General features: G+C 42.9%; 1 protein-coding gene across 4 annotated transcripts in view; it reads right to left on the reverse strand.

The window, feature by feature from the left end:
- The window catches only part of LOC130405765 (NACHT, LRR and PYD domains-containing protein 1 homolog), a 53,483-nt gene extending 40,814 nt beyond the window's left edge, over positions 1–12,669 (reverse strand). The window contains exons 1-2 of one of the 4 annotated variants that reach the window (XM_056610957.1): positions 4,168–4,279; positions 3,823–3,914 (exon numbers count right to left, since the gene is read on the reverse strand). In XM_056610957.1, the coding sequence (XP_056466932.1) occupies positions 3,823–3,868 (46 nt within the window). In that variant the 5' untranslated portion in view covers positions 3,869–3,914; positions 4,168–4,279. The other 3 variants (XM_056610958.1, XM_056610960.1, XM_056610961.1) reach the window with 3 other exon arrangements.
- Between the last annotated feature and the right edge of the window lie 2,706 nt (positions 12,670–15,375).

Genomic DNA, 15,375 nt, shown 5'->3' on the forward strand with positions numbered 1-15,375 from the left:
CGATCCGATGTCTAATTTTGGATTTTTTGGTATTTTTAATTTTCCACGTCTAATTTAGCTAATAAACAAATATTCCAAACTCTACCGTTTCGTCGTCGAAGGTCGGATCAAAAAACTGTCTATGATTTCTTTGCGTGTGCGTCTGAAGATGCCGTGTGCAAAGTTTGGTGTCGATTGGTTAAGAAATGTGGGAGGAGTAGCGAAAATACAGTTTTGCGGTTTTCGCGATTTAGCGAAAAATATTCATAGACGCAAATGGGCGTGGCCTAGGCCAAAAGATGCAGCAGACTCCAGTGCATCTGTGTGTACAAGTTTTTGGACTCTGGGAGGTTCGGTGTGGGAGTTATAGCCCCAAACGCGTATTCCTTGGTATAGCGCCACCTAGTGGCCGGCGTGTCTGGATTTGGTTATCTGAGTAGCGGTGCCGTACCTGGATCTAGTCATGCAATTGGCGCGTGTGCACCATTTACGGTTTGGGCTGTGGTCCCACTTTCAAGCCAGTAAGTATAATAATCCCTACAAAAACAATAGGGATCCAACCTGTTGGCTTGGACCCCTAATAAGTAACAAACTTTTTTTTGAGTAACTACCCCAACACTGGCAGTATAGGCAAATGCTAAGGGCGCATCCATCCGCAGGGGGCGCCAAAAATATGTATTTTTATTTATTTTTTTGCATACTGTATTCATCTAAATTTAACTTCGATGAGTATATTGCTTAGTACCAGTAGTTATGTCGAAATAAATATTAGACATCATTACATAAAAATAATAGAGCGCCCTAGTTTCCGTGTCCCCCCCCCCCCCATAGACTCCTGAATCGGGAGGTTGGGAGGGACGAGTTACCTTAGTTACCCACATGATACATCATTCTGACCGGAGAGGAGAAAGCTATCTATTTGCACATCACAATGTCAAAGAAACCTAAACACTCTGGCGCCCAGGGGAGGAAGAGAACGAAAGAAGAGGAGGAAAAATGGGAAAAGACAGAAATACAGTAACTTTAATTTGTTTATCTTTAATGTAGGCCTGGCTGGCTATAGCCAACTGGTCACTTTGTCTGGCTCTTGTTCACCTTTATATCGTTATTTCTCTGGAGCTAACTGTTCCCTATACATAACTCTGCTTAATACGTGGCTATTGGTTTAATTTATTCACTTATCTAAGCAATATGTGTTTTTATTATTTAGTAAATGCAAATAATCCGCCAACAGTTGGCAGGGCGTAGCGCGTTGCCAAGCAACGTGTAAGCAACTTAACCAGAGTTAACTAGTCATGCAGTGTTTGTTTTAAAAAAAGAAAATGAACAGCAGCTCTTTACCTAGCTGGTCTGCTGCTCAATCCAACCCCCCACGCTTCAATGAAAATCAAAACATGTCAGCTATGTACATAGGTCCATAACAGTTTGTCACCCACAGTAAAAATGGGGGTATTATCCTTAAATTATCCAATGCATTGTAGTAACCATTGTTGGAGCAGGGTTTATTTTCTAGCTGATTTGGATGATAGTTTGTGGTTTGCATATCTTGCATTTCCAATATCTTTCATATAATACCGTATTGGTCCGAATATAAGACAGCCTTTTTTCCCCTCGAAATAGGTCTGAAAAAGTTGGGTCGTCTTATATTCGGGGTCTAGTATTCAGAGCGCAGTTTCTCTTCTTCGCCTCTCCCTTTAAATGTCAATACACATTCGCGGCCGCAGGTTGCGACAGAAATTGGTTCCGCAAAGAAGTAGTCCAGCGTCCTTAACAACCAGACCGTTACCGGTGTTTAAAGACAGGCTGACCATTAGAGACAAGTGGCTCAAAAGTGGGTCAGGTCAATCAACAACAGCGGAGGATCTATGATGCAAATTTTAAAATAATGGTCGTCAATAAGGCAGAGTCAAGTAACAACTGCCAAGCTGCCAAGAAGTTTGGCGTCACGGAGTGTAACGTAAGAAGATGGCGAGCACCAAAATAACGTCTCAAAGACGTCAACAGTCAGCGCAAATCCTACCGTGGTCCTCAAAGTGGCCGTTTCAGTGAGGTTGACCGGAGAGTTTTTGAATATGTCAGAGAAAACGCGCTTTGGGCGGAGCCGGTGGAAGCGGAGCAGCTGGGGAGCGATGACAGCGAGAGCGAACGCAGCGGGGCAGAGGACGCGTGTGAGGATAGAGAGACATCGGAGGAGAAGTTTGGCGAATTTTAGTTAAGTTTAGTTAAATATGTGGCCTGTATTTTTCTATGTTATTTAAAAATGTTCCCAATGTTGCTTGATTATTGTTTGATATTCATTTTGAATCATACTGTACATATTTTGCCTTGAAAGTGCCGTGGCCTTTACTGGCATTATTATTATTGTCATTAATATAACAAGTGTTTAATTCACTGTTCTTTGTTCTGCAAATCTTTTTTTCTAAATGTTTATGTTGAAAAACGGGGGGTCGTCTTATAATCAGGGTCGTCTTATATTCGGACCAATACGGTAATATATTATTGTATATTTTTTTTACACTTCAGTTGAGTGTTTGTTTATTCTCTGGTTAGAACCAAACTAGATAAACCATACTACATTTAATTGTATTTACAATAATTTGAATCTGAACTCATATCTATTATTTTGCTTATGAATGCCTTTAGTAAACATCATGCATTTCTTTGCAGTTTTTTGTGCATACCTTGTTGTATGACTGATTCATTGTCATTTGTTTTTCAAGCCTTTTTTACTGCAAAGTGTTTAATTATTAAAAGTTCTATCGTCTGCAGTAATTTATGCATACCATATTGTATTTATGATTCATTGCTTGTTACTTGGTTTGTAATATGTTTTGCGTGTTTAATTTTCTATCTAAAACCAAAGAGTCTCAAAGACCAAGATTTGTAGCTTCTCTGAGTTTATGAACATTGGTAGTCGAATTTACTGTTCGATCCAAAGGGGTAGGGGGCGCCAGCAAAAATCTTGCCTAGGGCGCCAAATTGGTCAGGGCCGGCCCTGGCCCAGCTTGAGCCATTTTGCAACTAAAAACAGTGGTTACCGCCGATATATTACTCAAAGACTACTGTTAGATTTAAACAGCAAAGATAGAGACGTGTTAGAAGTCAACAACAACATAATTTATTGCAGCAATTAAACATTCCAAAAATACATGCGCAGCCGAAATATAGGCCTACCCATCAAACGCCACGTCACAAGGCATATAATAAAAATCTAATGATTCCATTGCTCTTGTGTGGGAGGTTGCTTTCGAACTGCACTTTCTGTCTCCCTCTGATTTTAATTCAACCATCGGGGTTAAAATGTCCTAATATTGATCAATGACAGAAGACATCATGCATCATGCTGAGACCAGCGGGGGTCGGAAAATTTCTGCAGGCGTTTTTTGTTGCGATTGTTTGCATTAAGCACTGTAGGCGCTTCGGTGAGGCTGTGATGAAGTTCACTATTTATTGGACCCTGTCTAGACAGTAACGAACATCCCTGACCATAGTTAATCGCGTTTGTAGTCTACACTCAGAGTGAACTCATTATTGCATGCGGGTGTCTTCATTCATAAAAAAATGAAAACTTTCGGGAGTATGCAATCGCGACATGTTAATTGTAAAGAATAATACCTCGAGGCTACTGTTTGTTTGTTTTTATCCCCGCGTCACCCGGAAGTGATGATTCTGTCGACCAATCAACGGAGGGGGTGTGTAGCTAGAATTTCCCGGGACCCTTTCAGGCGTCTCGTCTCGTTTTCGGTACCCCAACGGAGGAGTCCCGAGAACGAGGCCGTAACGGGTACGGCAAAGTCCGGGTCACGCCCACTTTTGGCGGTGGAAACGCGACCCGATCCGCACCTTTGCGATCCGATCCGTTCCAGACCCTGCAGTGGAAACGCGCCATTAGAGAGAAGTCTGGCTCCCATGAAAGCAGCAGACTGTGGGGGTCTCTGAAAATACAGCAGCATAATATTGTAATTACAAATAAAGCTATTTTCCCTTCCACATGCAAGTAATATTGACGTTAAGTGGGAAAATAGAACGCCGGTCATTATCGGGAAAATAAGCCCAGACCGGGCGAAGCGGACACCGACGCGAAACGGAGGTGCTTCGACCTGAAGGGGCTTATTTTCGATAATGAGCGGCTACTTGCCAAACGAAAAAATAACTTCACAAGGTGTCTTTTTACAATTTAATTGTTACCATTCGTAGTGTTGATCAGCCAAAGACGTGGACGTTGCTTAGCAACCGAAGAAGCTGGCGTTGGTGTGAAGGGCCCCTGTGAAGTGAACCCGTTCCGCGGCATTGAGAAGAGCCATAGCCCATATTTACGTCCTATATCCCCCCCCCCCGTCAAAATTCAGCGCAAGGCCGGTACTGTCTTCTTCTTCTTTATCTTTATTTCAGACTCGTATAGGTCCATATAAAAGACAATACAAAAGACAAAACAACGAACAAATTAGAAACACAACTAACCGTCAACAACTTTAAGAGACCCCCACAGAGATGGAATCATAACTCAAACCCTGCCTATAGCCTACTTCATCCTGCCCAACAATATGGGCAGGATCTAGACCAAGCTCTCCTAATCGGGTCAGCAATAGCCGTGTGCAAATGCCTGTTTGGCATTTTTTGCGTTTGAATGATAATGAATGAATGGAACGTTGCATTTTTAATGTCTACAAATATTCTATACTAGAGAGCCAATCAATGAAACCTTATTCTGAATCAGATAAAGTCGGCTCTCTTGCAGCGCAATGTAGGCTATAGCCTATGTTTCAGAAATCAGCACATTAAGATAAATGTAGTTGTTACACAAGCTATTTTGGATTTTTGTAACATGGAATTATTTCAGGATTAGGACTGATAGGCCTATATGTCGGCCTAGGCCTAATCAATTGGGTTTATTATCTTTAGCAATCATATTATTGCACTTATTGCATTCTTTTCGTAGGCTACTCTGCGGTTGTCCTTGATGGGGAGATATTTTAACCCTTTTTAACCACATTTCCCTGCGACATTCCTGCGTCTCCCCCGTTTCAGCACCATGTCAGTGGACAGGTACAATCCTACGAACGTAGTGAGTGCAGCGAATGCGCGTTCATGTTAAGAGGAGTTTCGGGAAACGCTCCAAAGAAATTAACGATGGTTTGCAAGATTCATCGTGAGAATGATCGTACGAGCAAAGATCCATCGTTATCGGGAAACTGGGCCCAAGTTAAACATATAAGGGCGGCCAGCCGCATCTACTCCTTGCCACCAATCACAAATCAACTATTTATTTGTTTAACGTTCTAAGCAAATGAGCCTTCAGTTGCTGCTTTAGAATGCTCATTTGCATTACCTTTAAGAAGCACGCATGCGAATGAACTTACTTTATGAAGTTGAACTTTGTCTGCATGTTTCATGAAAAGTTTAGAAGCATTGCACTCTGCTGATCAACACTGATCCCTTACTAATGCGCATCCACACGACGCGTCACGCGAGTATGTTTTTTTAAAAGCTGTGTATGCCTACGCTTCAATAGTATCTGTCTGCGTCCTGCAAGACGGAAGCATTAATTAAAATAAATATTACTGATAGAAACAAGACAAGAACAATGTCACTAACAGGAGGATAGTTATGAGAAAGCCTTCATATTATAGCGTTCACATTACAAGCACTCATTTTATATATATTTGCCGGTCTTTAATACATGGATTTCTCAGGTACGTCATCACTGTTGCACTGTGCAAACTCGGGGCAGAAAGAAGCAAGCAACATCTACTAGCCTGTACAGTAGGGCTGTAACGATACACAAACTCACGATTCGGTTTGTATCACGATTTTTGACCCACGGTTCGATACGTCCCACGATTTTTTTAAATTTAAAAAGCATTTTATTTAAACACTTGTATACTAATTATCTTAATGTAACATTTGATAACAAATAATTTGGAACACTGAACAGATTTGAACAGAAAGAATACTATTAAAGTATAGCTAAATTAATAAAGAAATAACCAAAGATTGCAGTTGGAGGATGCTTTTTGCTGGTCGGCATAATAGGGCCCCTTTAACTGTTTGGTTGGTTTATTCAAATAACCTTATTAGCGCTTCTTATTAGGCTATGTAGCTTAAATAATGACATAATCAGGCCGTATAGAATATTAATAGCCTAACTTTCAATAGATGGGGAAAAACATGAACGTCTAACATGAACGTCGCAATAACGAGGCATAGTGTTAAGGCTCGGTTCCACCGGAGGCGTACGCGCTCCGGGACGGCTGCGCCGCGGTCACCGCTGCTGATCGCTTCCACTATAATCAATGAGACCATTTCCACCGGGCGCACTGCGGAACGTTTCAGCAGCGTCCCAGGAGCGGCGTGCCGCGCCGCGGCGCTATCTTTCCGTCCAATTCTATTTTTGCCCCGAGCCGCTGCTAAACCGCGTAAATTTCAACGGAGCAGGTCGAGCCGGGCAGGAAGTAAAAAGTAAAAGCCATAGAGCATCTGGTCAATTTTCAAAATAAAACACAATACTCAGCTCATGTAACTTCACATCAACATTATGACGTCATGACCGGTGGGTCTCAGAGGGTCGGCAACATGGACGACGAGAGACTCATTGTCGAAGTTCAGCAAAATTAGGTCATTTATGTACCAAATCATTCTTTTTATAAGGAAAATGTCAGAAAGGACAAAGCGTGGCATTTAATTGCAATAGTTTTGGGAGTGGAAGGTGAGTACATTAGGTTTAGGATTATCGCGTGATCTCGTGATCTCGCGTGAATACAGCTGGCTCGCAAGGCAGCGCTACGCTGCCGTTACGCGCCCGGTAGGAATGGACGCAGGGCAGAGGACGCAGCCGTTCCGCGGGGCAGCCGTCCCGCGGCGCGTACGCGTCCGGTGGGATCCCGGTGTTAAGCCTTGATTCCACCGGAGGCGTACGCGCCGCGGGACGGCTGCGCCGAGGTCACCGCTGCTGACCATTTCCACCGGGCGTGCCGCGGAACGTGTCAGCAGCGTCCCAGGAGCGGCACGCCGCACTGCGGCGCTATCTTTCCGTCCAATTCTATTTTTGCCGCGAGCCGCTGCTAAACCACGTCAATTTCGACAGAGCAGGTCGAGCCGGGCAGGAAGTGAAAAGTAAAAGCCATACAGCATCCGGTCAATTTTCAAAATAAAACACAATACTCAGCTCATGTAACTTCACATCAACATTATTACGTCATGGCCGGTGGCACCAGGTCAGCAGTCAATCAATCAAAGGGTCTCAGAGGGTCGGCAACATGGACGACGAGAGACTTATTGTCGAAGTTCAGCAACATGAAGTCATTTATGTACCAAATCATCCTTTTTATAGGGAAAATGTCAGAAAGGACAAAGCGTGGCATTTAATTGCTATAGTTTTGGGAGTGGAAGGTGAGTACATTAGGTTTAGGATTATCGCGTGATCTCATGATCTCGCGTGAATACGGCTGGCTCGCAAGGCAGCGCTACGCTGCCGTTACGCGCCCGGTAGGAATGGACGCAGGGCAGAGAGGACGCAGCCGTTCCGCGGCACGTACGCGTCCGGTGGAATCCCGGTGTCACGAGTAGCATATGTGTGTGCGCGAGAATGTGTGTGCGTATGCGTGTGTGAGTGACGTCAGCGAATGAGTGGACGAGCGAGGAGAGCGAGCGGTAGCGCGTGTGTCTAGTGAAGAAGCGAACAAGTCCGGTAGAATAAAGTACCTATCCTGGCAATAATCGGTGGCCGCTTCATTCGGACCTATAAGCAGACCAACTGCCGGTCAAATCACACAGAACAATAGAGACAGGATCACACAGGCAATTTTTTTTGCGCTTGGCCAACTCTGGATAAATGTCGTTCATATCGCATTTGAGGACTTCGACGGCTGTGGAGAAATGCAATCCGCCGTAGCCACGGAGAGCTGTCATCACAGAGAGGGCATCTCGTCGCATACTTACGGCATCGATAGGAGGGGGCGCTGTCAGCAGACTATTATTTAGACAAATTATTAGCTAATTTTAATTTGACAATTTGACCGAAGAGTTAGAAGGGGCACATTTTTGATACGCGACGCGCCGATCCATGCAATACTATGCGTTGTCGGTAGGGGCGATACTACTAACATTGTACATTATTTCAACTTTAGGTTATATTTACATAAGAATTTTTTTGCGGATGAAGGAACCGTTTCTCATTTGCGTTCCTTTCTGTACTTGTGTGCTTGCGTTCTTGTGAAACGTAATCAGTCGTAGCCCAAGTAGGCTACTGTTCCAATTCACGGATAAGGCCAAGTACTGTCGTAAAACCCGGAAGTGTTCTTGATGCGTTCTTAAATTGGCCGAAAAATCGAGCCTGCATCGATGGTCACTTGAGTGGACTTGGGACCGTTAAATATCCGAGGATGTATTTCGCATTCCTGTTTTAAAATATCAGTGTGTAAGCTATAAAATAGGCTATATAGGAACTAGGGATGCAAATTATCGAGTAATTCATTAATCGATAGTTGTTTCATCTTATCGATCGATGATCGATTAAGTGGCAATTCTTCTGAGAAGCTGAATTTCCTTCTGAATGTGACACATCTCATCTCATCTCATCGTCATCCGCTTATCCGGGGTCGGGTCGCGGGGGGAGCAGCTCAAGCAGGGGGCCCCAGACTTCCCTTTCCCGGGCCACATTGACCAGCTCTGACGGGGGGATCCCGAGGCGTTCCCAGGCCAGTGTTGAGATATAATCTCTCCAACTAGTCCTGGGTCTTCCCCGAGGTCTCCTCCCCACTGGACGTGCCTGAAACACCTCCCAAGGGAGGCGCCCAGTGGGCATCCTTGCCAGATGCCCGAACCACCTCAGCTGACTCCTTTCTAAGTAAAGGAGCAGCGACACATTTTTGAATGTGACACATTAAGGTGGTAATTCAACGATGTCGTTTAGTTGTTGTACTTTAAAATACTTCCACATATTGTGCATTTCGCGTCTTTGTCGTCATTAACCAACTTAAAGTGGCTCCATACTGCACTCCGTTTTGCCATCTTCATCGTGTCAGTGTCCCGCTTTTCGTTTGTCTTGTGCTGCTTCGCTTGTGTTCCCGCTTGTGTTCCCGCGTGTGCGTCAAGTACGTCTGGCGTCAAGCGCACCCTCACGTGGACGGGTGGGGAATTACGGGTTAAAAACGCGATTAATTGCAAGTCATTTATTTTAATCGAGTAATCTCTTATCGACAATTAATCGATAATCGATTAATTGTTTGCATCCCTAATAGGAACATTTTAAAAGTCTAACAAAGATGGAGGCCTATTCAAAATATTTTGGCTACATACTATTATTTTAAAATGAAATTTTTTCTTTTTTTTGGTTATGTTTTATATAATTTGTTTATATTGTATAAGTCGCTGATGGAGGAAACCCATCGCAACGGAATTCCCGGTCGGATCCATCTGATCGTGTGTGTGTGTGTGTGTGTGTCGTGTCGGTGAGTGTGTCTTTCTGTATGTGTGTGTAAGTGGGCTTTTGTGTGTGTGTGTGTGTGTTTCTATTCTATTCTCGCTCGTTCTTAATTCTTATATCAATAGCCTACTCTAAGCCTATTATTATATTAGGCTATACATGAAAATTGAGAAACGGCAAGTTCATACAATCTTGTTCAAGCCACTGATTGTTTATATGTAGGGTACAGCTGGCTTGCCGTGTGAATACGCATAACTTCTCATTTATATTCATTCAAAATATTAACATACTATTATAAAACTAAAGAATCTGGTGTTTTGTTTTACATGATTTGTTTATATTGTTCAATAGTTATATGCCTACATGAGGCCGGAGCACAGTTAACAGACGAGCTGAGCTGGTGAAGTCATCGAGTCCGCTGCAGGTGCGTACTCCCGTCCTCGGAAGTGTTTACTTCAAGTCCGGACTTGCCAAGTACGAACTTCAAGGTCCGCGAGTACGTAGTACGCGTACTAGGAATTGAGAAACGGAAAGGAAGCGCGTCGCTCGCGTCACTCGCGTCGCTTACGTGCGTTGCTCGCATTGACGTAACGGCAGTAATGTTACAATAGTACTGATCGACAGTGGTGTAGTGGTCCCTGGAGAAGTGGGTATACTCTAAATGTTTGCCCTTTTTTTAACGCAGCCCAGAAAAACACCCTTTTTTTAGAAACAGTGATATTTGAGACTACTCTTTTTAGTTTACTTACATTGGCACATCATTTCTGCTGCTTGATCTCAGGGAGGAAGGATTATGAAATGACTAAACAAATACTGGCCCACAGACTAGTGAGAGACAACTATTCCTTATTCCTGGAATGACACTTATTCTCTCACATGGCAAATCAGTAATTTCTTTTGTAAACGGTGTCTTTGAACAGCTGATTCGCAACACATAGCATGGGCCAGAGTGTGCCACTATTATGAAATTAACATGACTTGATCAGGAGCAGTAGGTATTACTGGTCACACAGGCAGCCAGCATGAATGTAAAATATAGATGAGGCAAACATGGTGTTTCAGTAATTTTTTGAACATTTATTTAAATAACATACTACTTATGTAGTATGTTATTTAAATAAATAACATACTAAAGTCATTTCAGTGATACTGCATCCTTATTCATATTTCACCTTAGATTAAACATTAGATTATTTCTCTTCCACAACAATCATCTCGTTAGATATGTATAATATCAATATATATATAAATATCATATGATGATTGAACATCATCATTCAAATTATTCAACAAAACAATATGTAACAAAACAACAATATTTAATTCAATTCAATTCAATTTTTTAAATAAATGCATTTACAACACATCAACTGTGATATGCTCTCTGAGCCCAGTACTGGGTTTCTAACCATGATCATACTACAGTATATTCCAGACAGACTTGCTTTCTGCAGGAGTTTTCACACTGCACTGTCTAGAACGCACAGAAGAGGCAGCCCGATGGCTCTTCAACCAGGTCTCAAACAGCCTCCTCTCCGACGGGGGCGGGGGGCAGAGCGGGCATCGACGGTAACTGTACCGGTGTACGATCGCTAACATTAACTGCTGAGCTGCTGGCTGATATTGATTCGCGAGGACGTTTGAAATTGTCAAATGAAATTTTTGTTTGGATAGCTCGCTTCATTTTACCGGATTATTATAGAAAATCATTTAAAGTAAACTTGTAAAAGTAAATTTGTCTTTCGCGATATTTACTTCGGCATGACCCGCCTTTCTCTCCCTCCGATTGGCTCATTCGTCGTCATGCCTATAGTTAACCAATCTAATCAGTAAAGGCAGCGAGTATTGGCCAATAAGTTGCAGAGTAGCGTGGGTCATGGCTTCACCGGGTAAAAGTGCGCGATTTCGCTTGCAGATACTACTGAATGGTGCGCATCTGGGGGGGTTTAGAAGTGGGTATACGCAATGCTGACTGAAAAATAAGTGGGTATACGCCGTATACCCGCGTATACCCTGGACTACACCACTGCTGATCGACCACTACAGTAGGCCCTACTACTAAACACTTGACACTGATGCTTAGACACCAATACTTTTAAAACCAATGCGCATAACATAGCCTATCAAACAGTAATGTAGGCCATACATCAAAATGTTAAAAAGTACAAATGTAGTTTTTTAAAAAATAAATCGGTTTACCGTCCATAGTTTCCAGTAAACGTAGGCTACCTGACTAAATTCAGATGCACTTTAACCTCAAACTTGTTTTGCAGGTTTGGTATCAATCAGTTACAATGGCCTGTTCCGTGGCGTGATTTGTGCGCAACGAGTTCACACGAGTTCACCGCCTTATTGTCGTCACACATTAACAGTTTTAACGTAGCCAACTCCCGAATATACAGTTGTATAGCGCAGATTATTTATATAGATATATTTAAAAAAATATGATAAAAATAAAAAGCAAACATTCCTATATAGACCACAGATGAGCACTTTACAGCGTAGGCGGCTGCCCAAGCAACACGCCCGCCGTCGTCATAAAAAAAGTTTGGTTTTGAATATTTTAAAAGTTAAAATTGCACAAATTGTTCAGCAACCCCTCCCCCCCGTCTGACGGCAAACCCCACCACCTTAATTAACACATTTTCTGCGGGAAACCCTGGACCATCAATGTTTCTTGTGCAGAACAATATGCAGGAAACGGGAGTCCACTCGATACAGCCAGAATAGTATGCCTATGGTTATTAACAACCCCCTTTATAGTGTTGTGAAATTCACATCAGGAGTCTACAGAACACAAGGACACTGGATCTGAACTCAGTCCACATTGCAGATTTAGTAGGATAGCGCGGAACGGCCACTACAGTAGGCCTTACAACTAAACCCTTACCACACTGATCGATCGCATTACTTCTAAAACCGAAGCGCATATCACGTCATAAAGTAGCCTTATAAAAGGTAGGCTTGAACCACAATGTTACAAAGTCCAAAGGTAGTTGGAGATAAACTCGGCTTACCTTCCATGGTTTCCAGTAAACGTAGGCTACGTGACTATTTCAGATGCGATATCTACTTTCGTTGTCACCGTTACTTCCGCGTGTTTCAGGCTTTCCATCAGTAACGGTAGGCCTATATTTTCCATGACGTGATTTGTGCACAACTTGTTCATTAAAGGGTTGATGAAACCATAGGTAAGATATTACGTTCTATGCCTGACAACATCACCTCCAATTTAAGGGAAGGAGGAACCCGTTTACTTCAATTAACCTTTGTGTCGTGTTCGTTTCTCCCCCCTATACTTTGGTGCAGGCACGTGCAGAGGGGGGGGGGGCATAGGGGGCTTGAGCACCTGCCCCTTTGCCCCTTGATGCCCAAAGTGCCCTTTTGTCAGTGTGTGTTTTGTGTGTGTGTTTTGTGTGTGTGTGTGTGTGTGTGTGTGTGTGTGTGTGTGTGTGTGTGTGTGTGTGTGTGTGTGTGTGTGTGTGTGTGTGTGTGTGTGTGTGTGTGTGTGTGTGTGTGTGTGTGTGTGTGTGTGTGTGAGAAAGTCCGTCTCTGTGGCCCAAAATAATAATAAATAAAACAAAATAATCCGTGAGGAACTCGGATTAGAGCCGCTGCTCCTTTACTTAGAAAGGAGTCAGCTGAGGTGTTTCGGGCATCTGGTAAGGATGCCCACTGGGCGCCTTCCTTGGGAGGTGTTTCAGGCACGTCCAGTGGGGAGGAGACCTCGGGGAAGACCCAGGACTAGGTGGAGAGATTATATCTCAACACTGGCCTGGGAACGCCTCGGGATCCCCCCGTCAGAGTTGGTCAATGTGGCCCGGGAAAGGGAAGTCTGGGGCCCCCTGCTTGAGCTGCTCCCCCCGCGACCCGACCCCGGATAAGCGGAAGAAGATGAGATGAGACAAAATAATTAATAATAATAATAATAATTTAGATCTACCTTGGTCGGTCACATGATCCACAACGTGCCCTCACGCTGCCCTCACTGCCCTGACGTGCCCAGGCGTGCCCTGCTCGCTAAGATGCTGGAGACGGCCACTACTAGTCTCGTTAAACCGAAGAAGACCCGAGGGAGTGAACAACTGGTCCGGTGAGTAGGTTCTGCAGCGGTATTCGTTTGTGCACGGTGTATTCTTGCAAGATGACTGACAAAGTGAAGTGAGCAATGAGCATCCTCTGTATCATCCAAATCTGCACACAGACCTCTCACAAATTATAGCCGCTAGTTAACCACACACAGCCTGCTGTGGGGAAAAAGTACATCAAACTTTTTTTGTTGTCGTTTCTGTATGTTTCTCTTGTCATGGGCAAAGTGCATTAGAGAGATATCATGTGTTATTTTACTGCCAAGCTGTTTTTACCTATGTTTCTAGAGGCAATGAGGCATAGACTATGTTATTTCACTATATGCAATATGCATATTCACACAATTTTGGACTATTAGCCTACAGTATAAATACAACAATAATAGAAGAATTTGAGTTTTGATTTTCTCAACCTCTCATTTAAACATCAGTACTTGTTTATTTATAACATTTACACACAAATTAAATATAATAGCTATACATACAAATTATATAACTTTTAGAACCTTGTTGTCTTGCGCAAAGTCGATAGTCAAATTGAATAAAAGAATAAAAAAATATTTGTATTCTTTTACTTTATTAGTAGCACTAGGAATAATAAAGGGCAGATTATGAATGGATTAGCCTAAATTTGTGGCTATACAGTACAATTTTTGAAAAGGTATGAAATGTCACTGTTTGTGTGTGTGTTTTATGTGCATCAGATTGTAGTTTAACGATCATATTTCATTCTGCAGAGATGCCTCGTAAGGAGAGGAGGTTAAAACAAAAACAAAAGGAGCTGCGTGAGGCTGCGAAAGGCAGTGGATCACTCACCAGTTGGATGACAAAGAGCACAAAAGGTAAGAATAACACATGCACCAGTTATTTACATTGCAGAGGTATTCAGTTTGAGTGTTCAGCAGTATGGCAGGTAAGTCACAGTGAGCCATTTTCAATGTTAGTTATCTTTGCAACTTGTTATGATCACATAACAGCCACTATCTCTCCCATGCTCTTTCTAGTGTCTACACTATGAGATCAATACAGCCCACCTCCAGCAATATCAGCAGCAGCAGCCTCCTCACCAACCCCCCCAACAGAAGCTGTTCAATGTACCCATGAGGTAAAACAGAGACAAATTTTGCTTTGCACTGACCTCTAACAAATATATGAGTATGTACAATGATATGGTATATGTTGTGATTCCATGTTACATTCTTTATGAATATGGGTTGCTACAATTCAACCGGTTGTATAGCAAGGTATGCTTCTGTATCGTGTTTCAAATGCGTGCTCCATGTGCCCCTTTTTTAACTTTGAGCACCTGCCCCTCCAAAGGTCTCTGCACGGCCCTGCTTTGGTGCTCCCGGTCAAATTTGACCTGCCTGTTTTAACTGCCCTTACATTAACAAAAAAACCATTGATCATTAACAAATTTTATTGAACTCCCTTTTAACCTGTAAACAATGTCTCAGACTACTGGTTTACGCAGGGCCGCTGTTGGCCGTTTCAGTGCCCTACGCGAGCGGGAATAGCGTCAGCTAAGTCTCTAGACAGAATGTCATTTGAATGCAGGCCTGTGAAACCCGGTTAGGGGGGGGGATATACAATTAAGAATTATTTGTATACATCTGTTTTTTTAATTCAATATATATATATTTTTTACAAACCTTAATTTTTGGTGCCCCCTCAGGTACTTGGTGCCCTACGCACTATGCGTATAGGGAGCGGCGGGCCTGGGGTTAGCCTACATGAATAACTGCAGTGAATGGACACAGAAATTTGTAAAAAGTTGTATTCCAAAATTAACATTTATTGTAAAAAAAAAAAGACAGAAAAATCTAAACAGACCAAATTCACAGAACATCAACATGAACACATCGTGTGTGTGTGTGTGTGTGT

Source organism: Gadus chalcogrammus, chromosome 16 (genome assembly GCF_026213295.1).
Source record: "Gadus chalcogrammus isolate NIFS_2021 chromosome 16, NIFS_Gcha_1.0, whole genome shotgun sequence".
Taxonomy (NCBI): Eukaryota; Metazoa; Chordata; class Actinopteri; order Gadiformes; family Gadidae; genus Gadus; species Gadus chalcogrammus.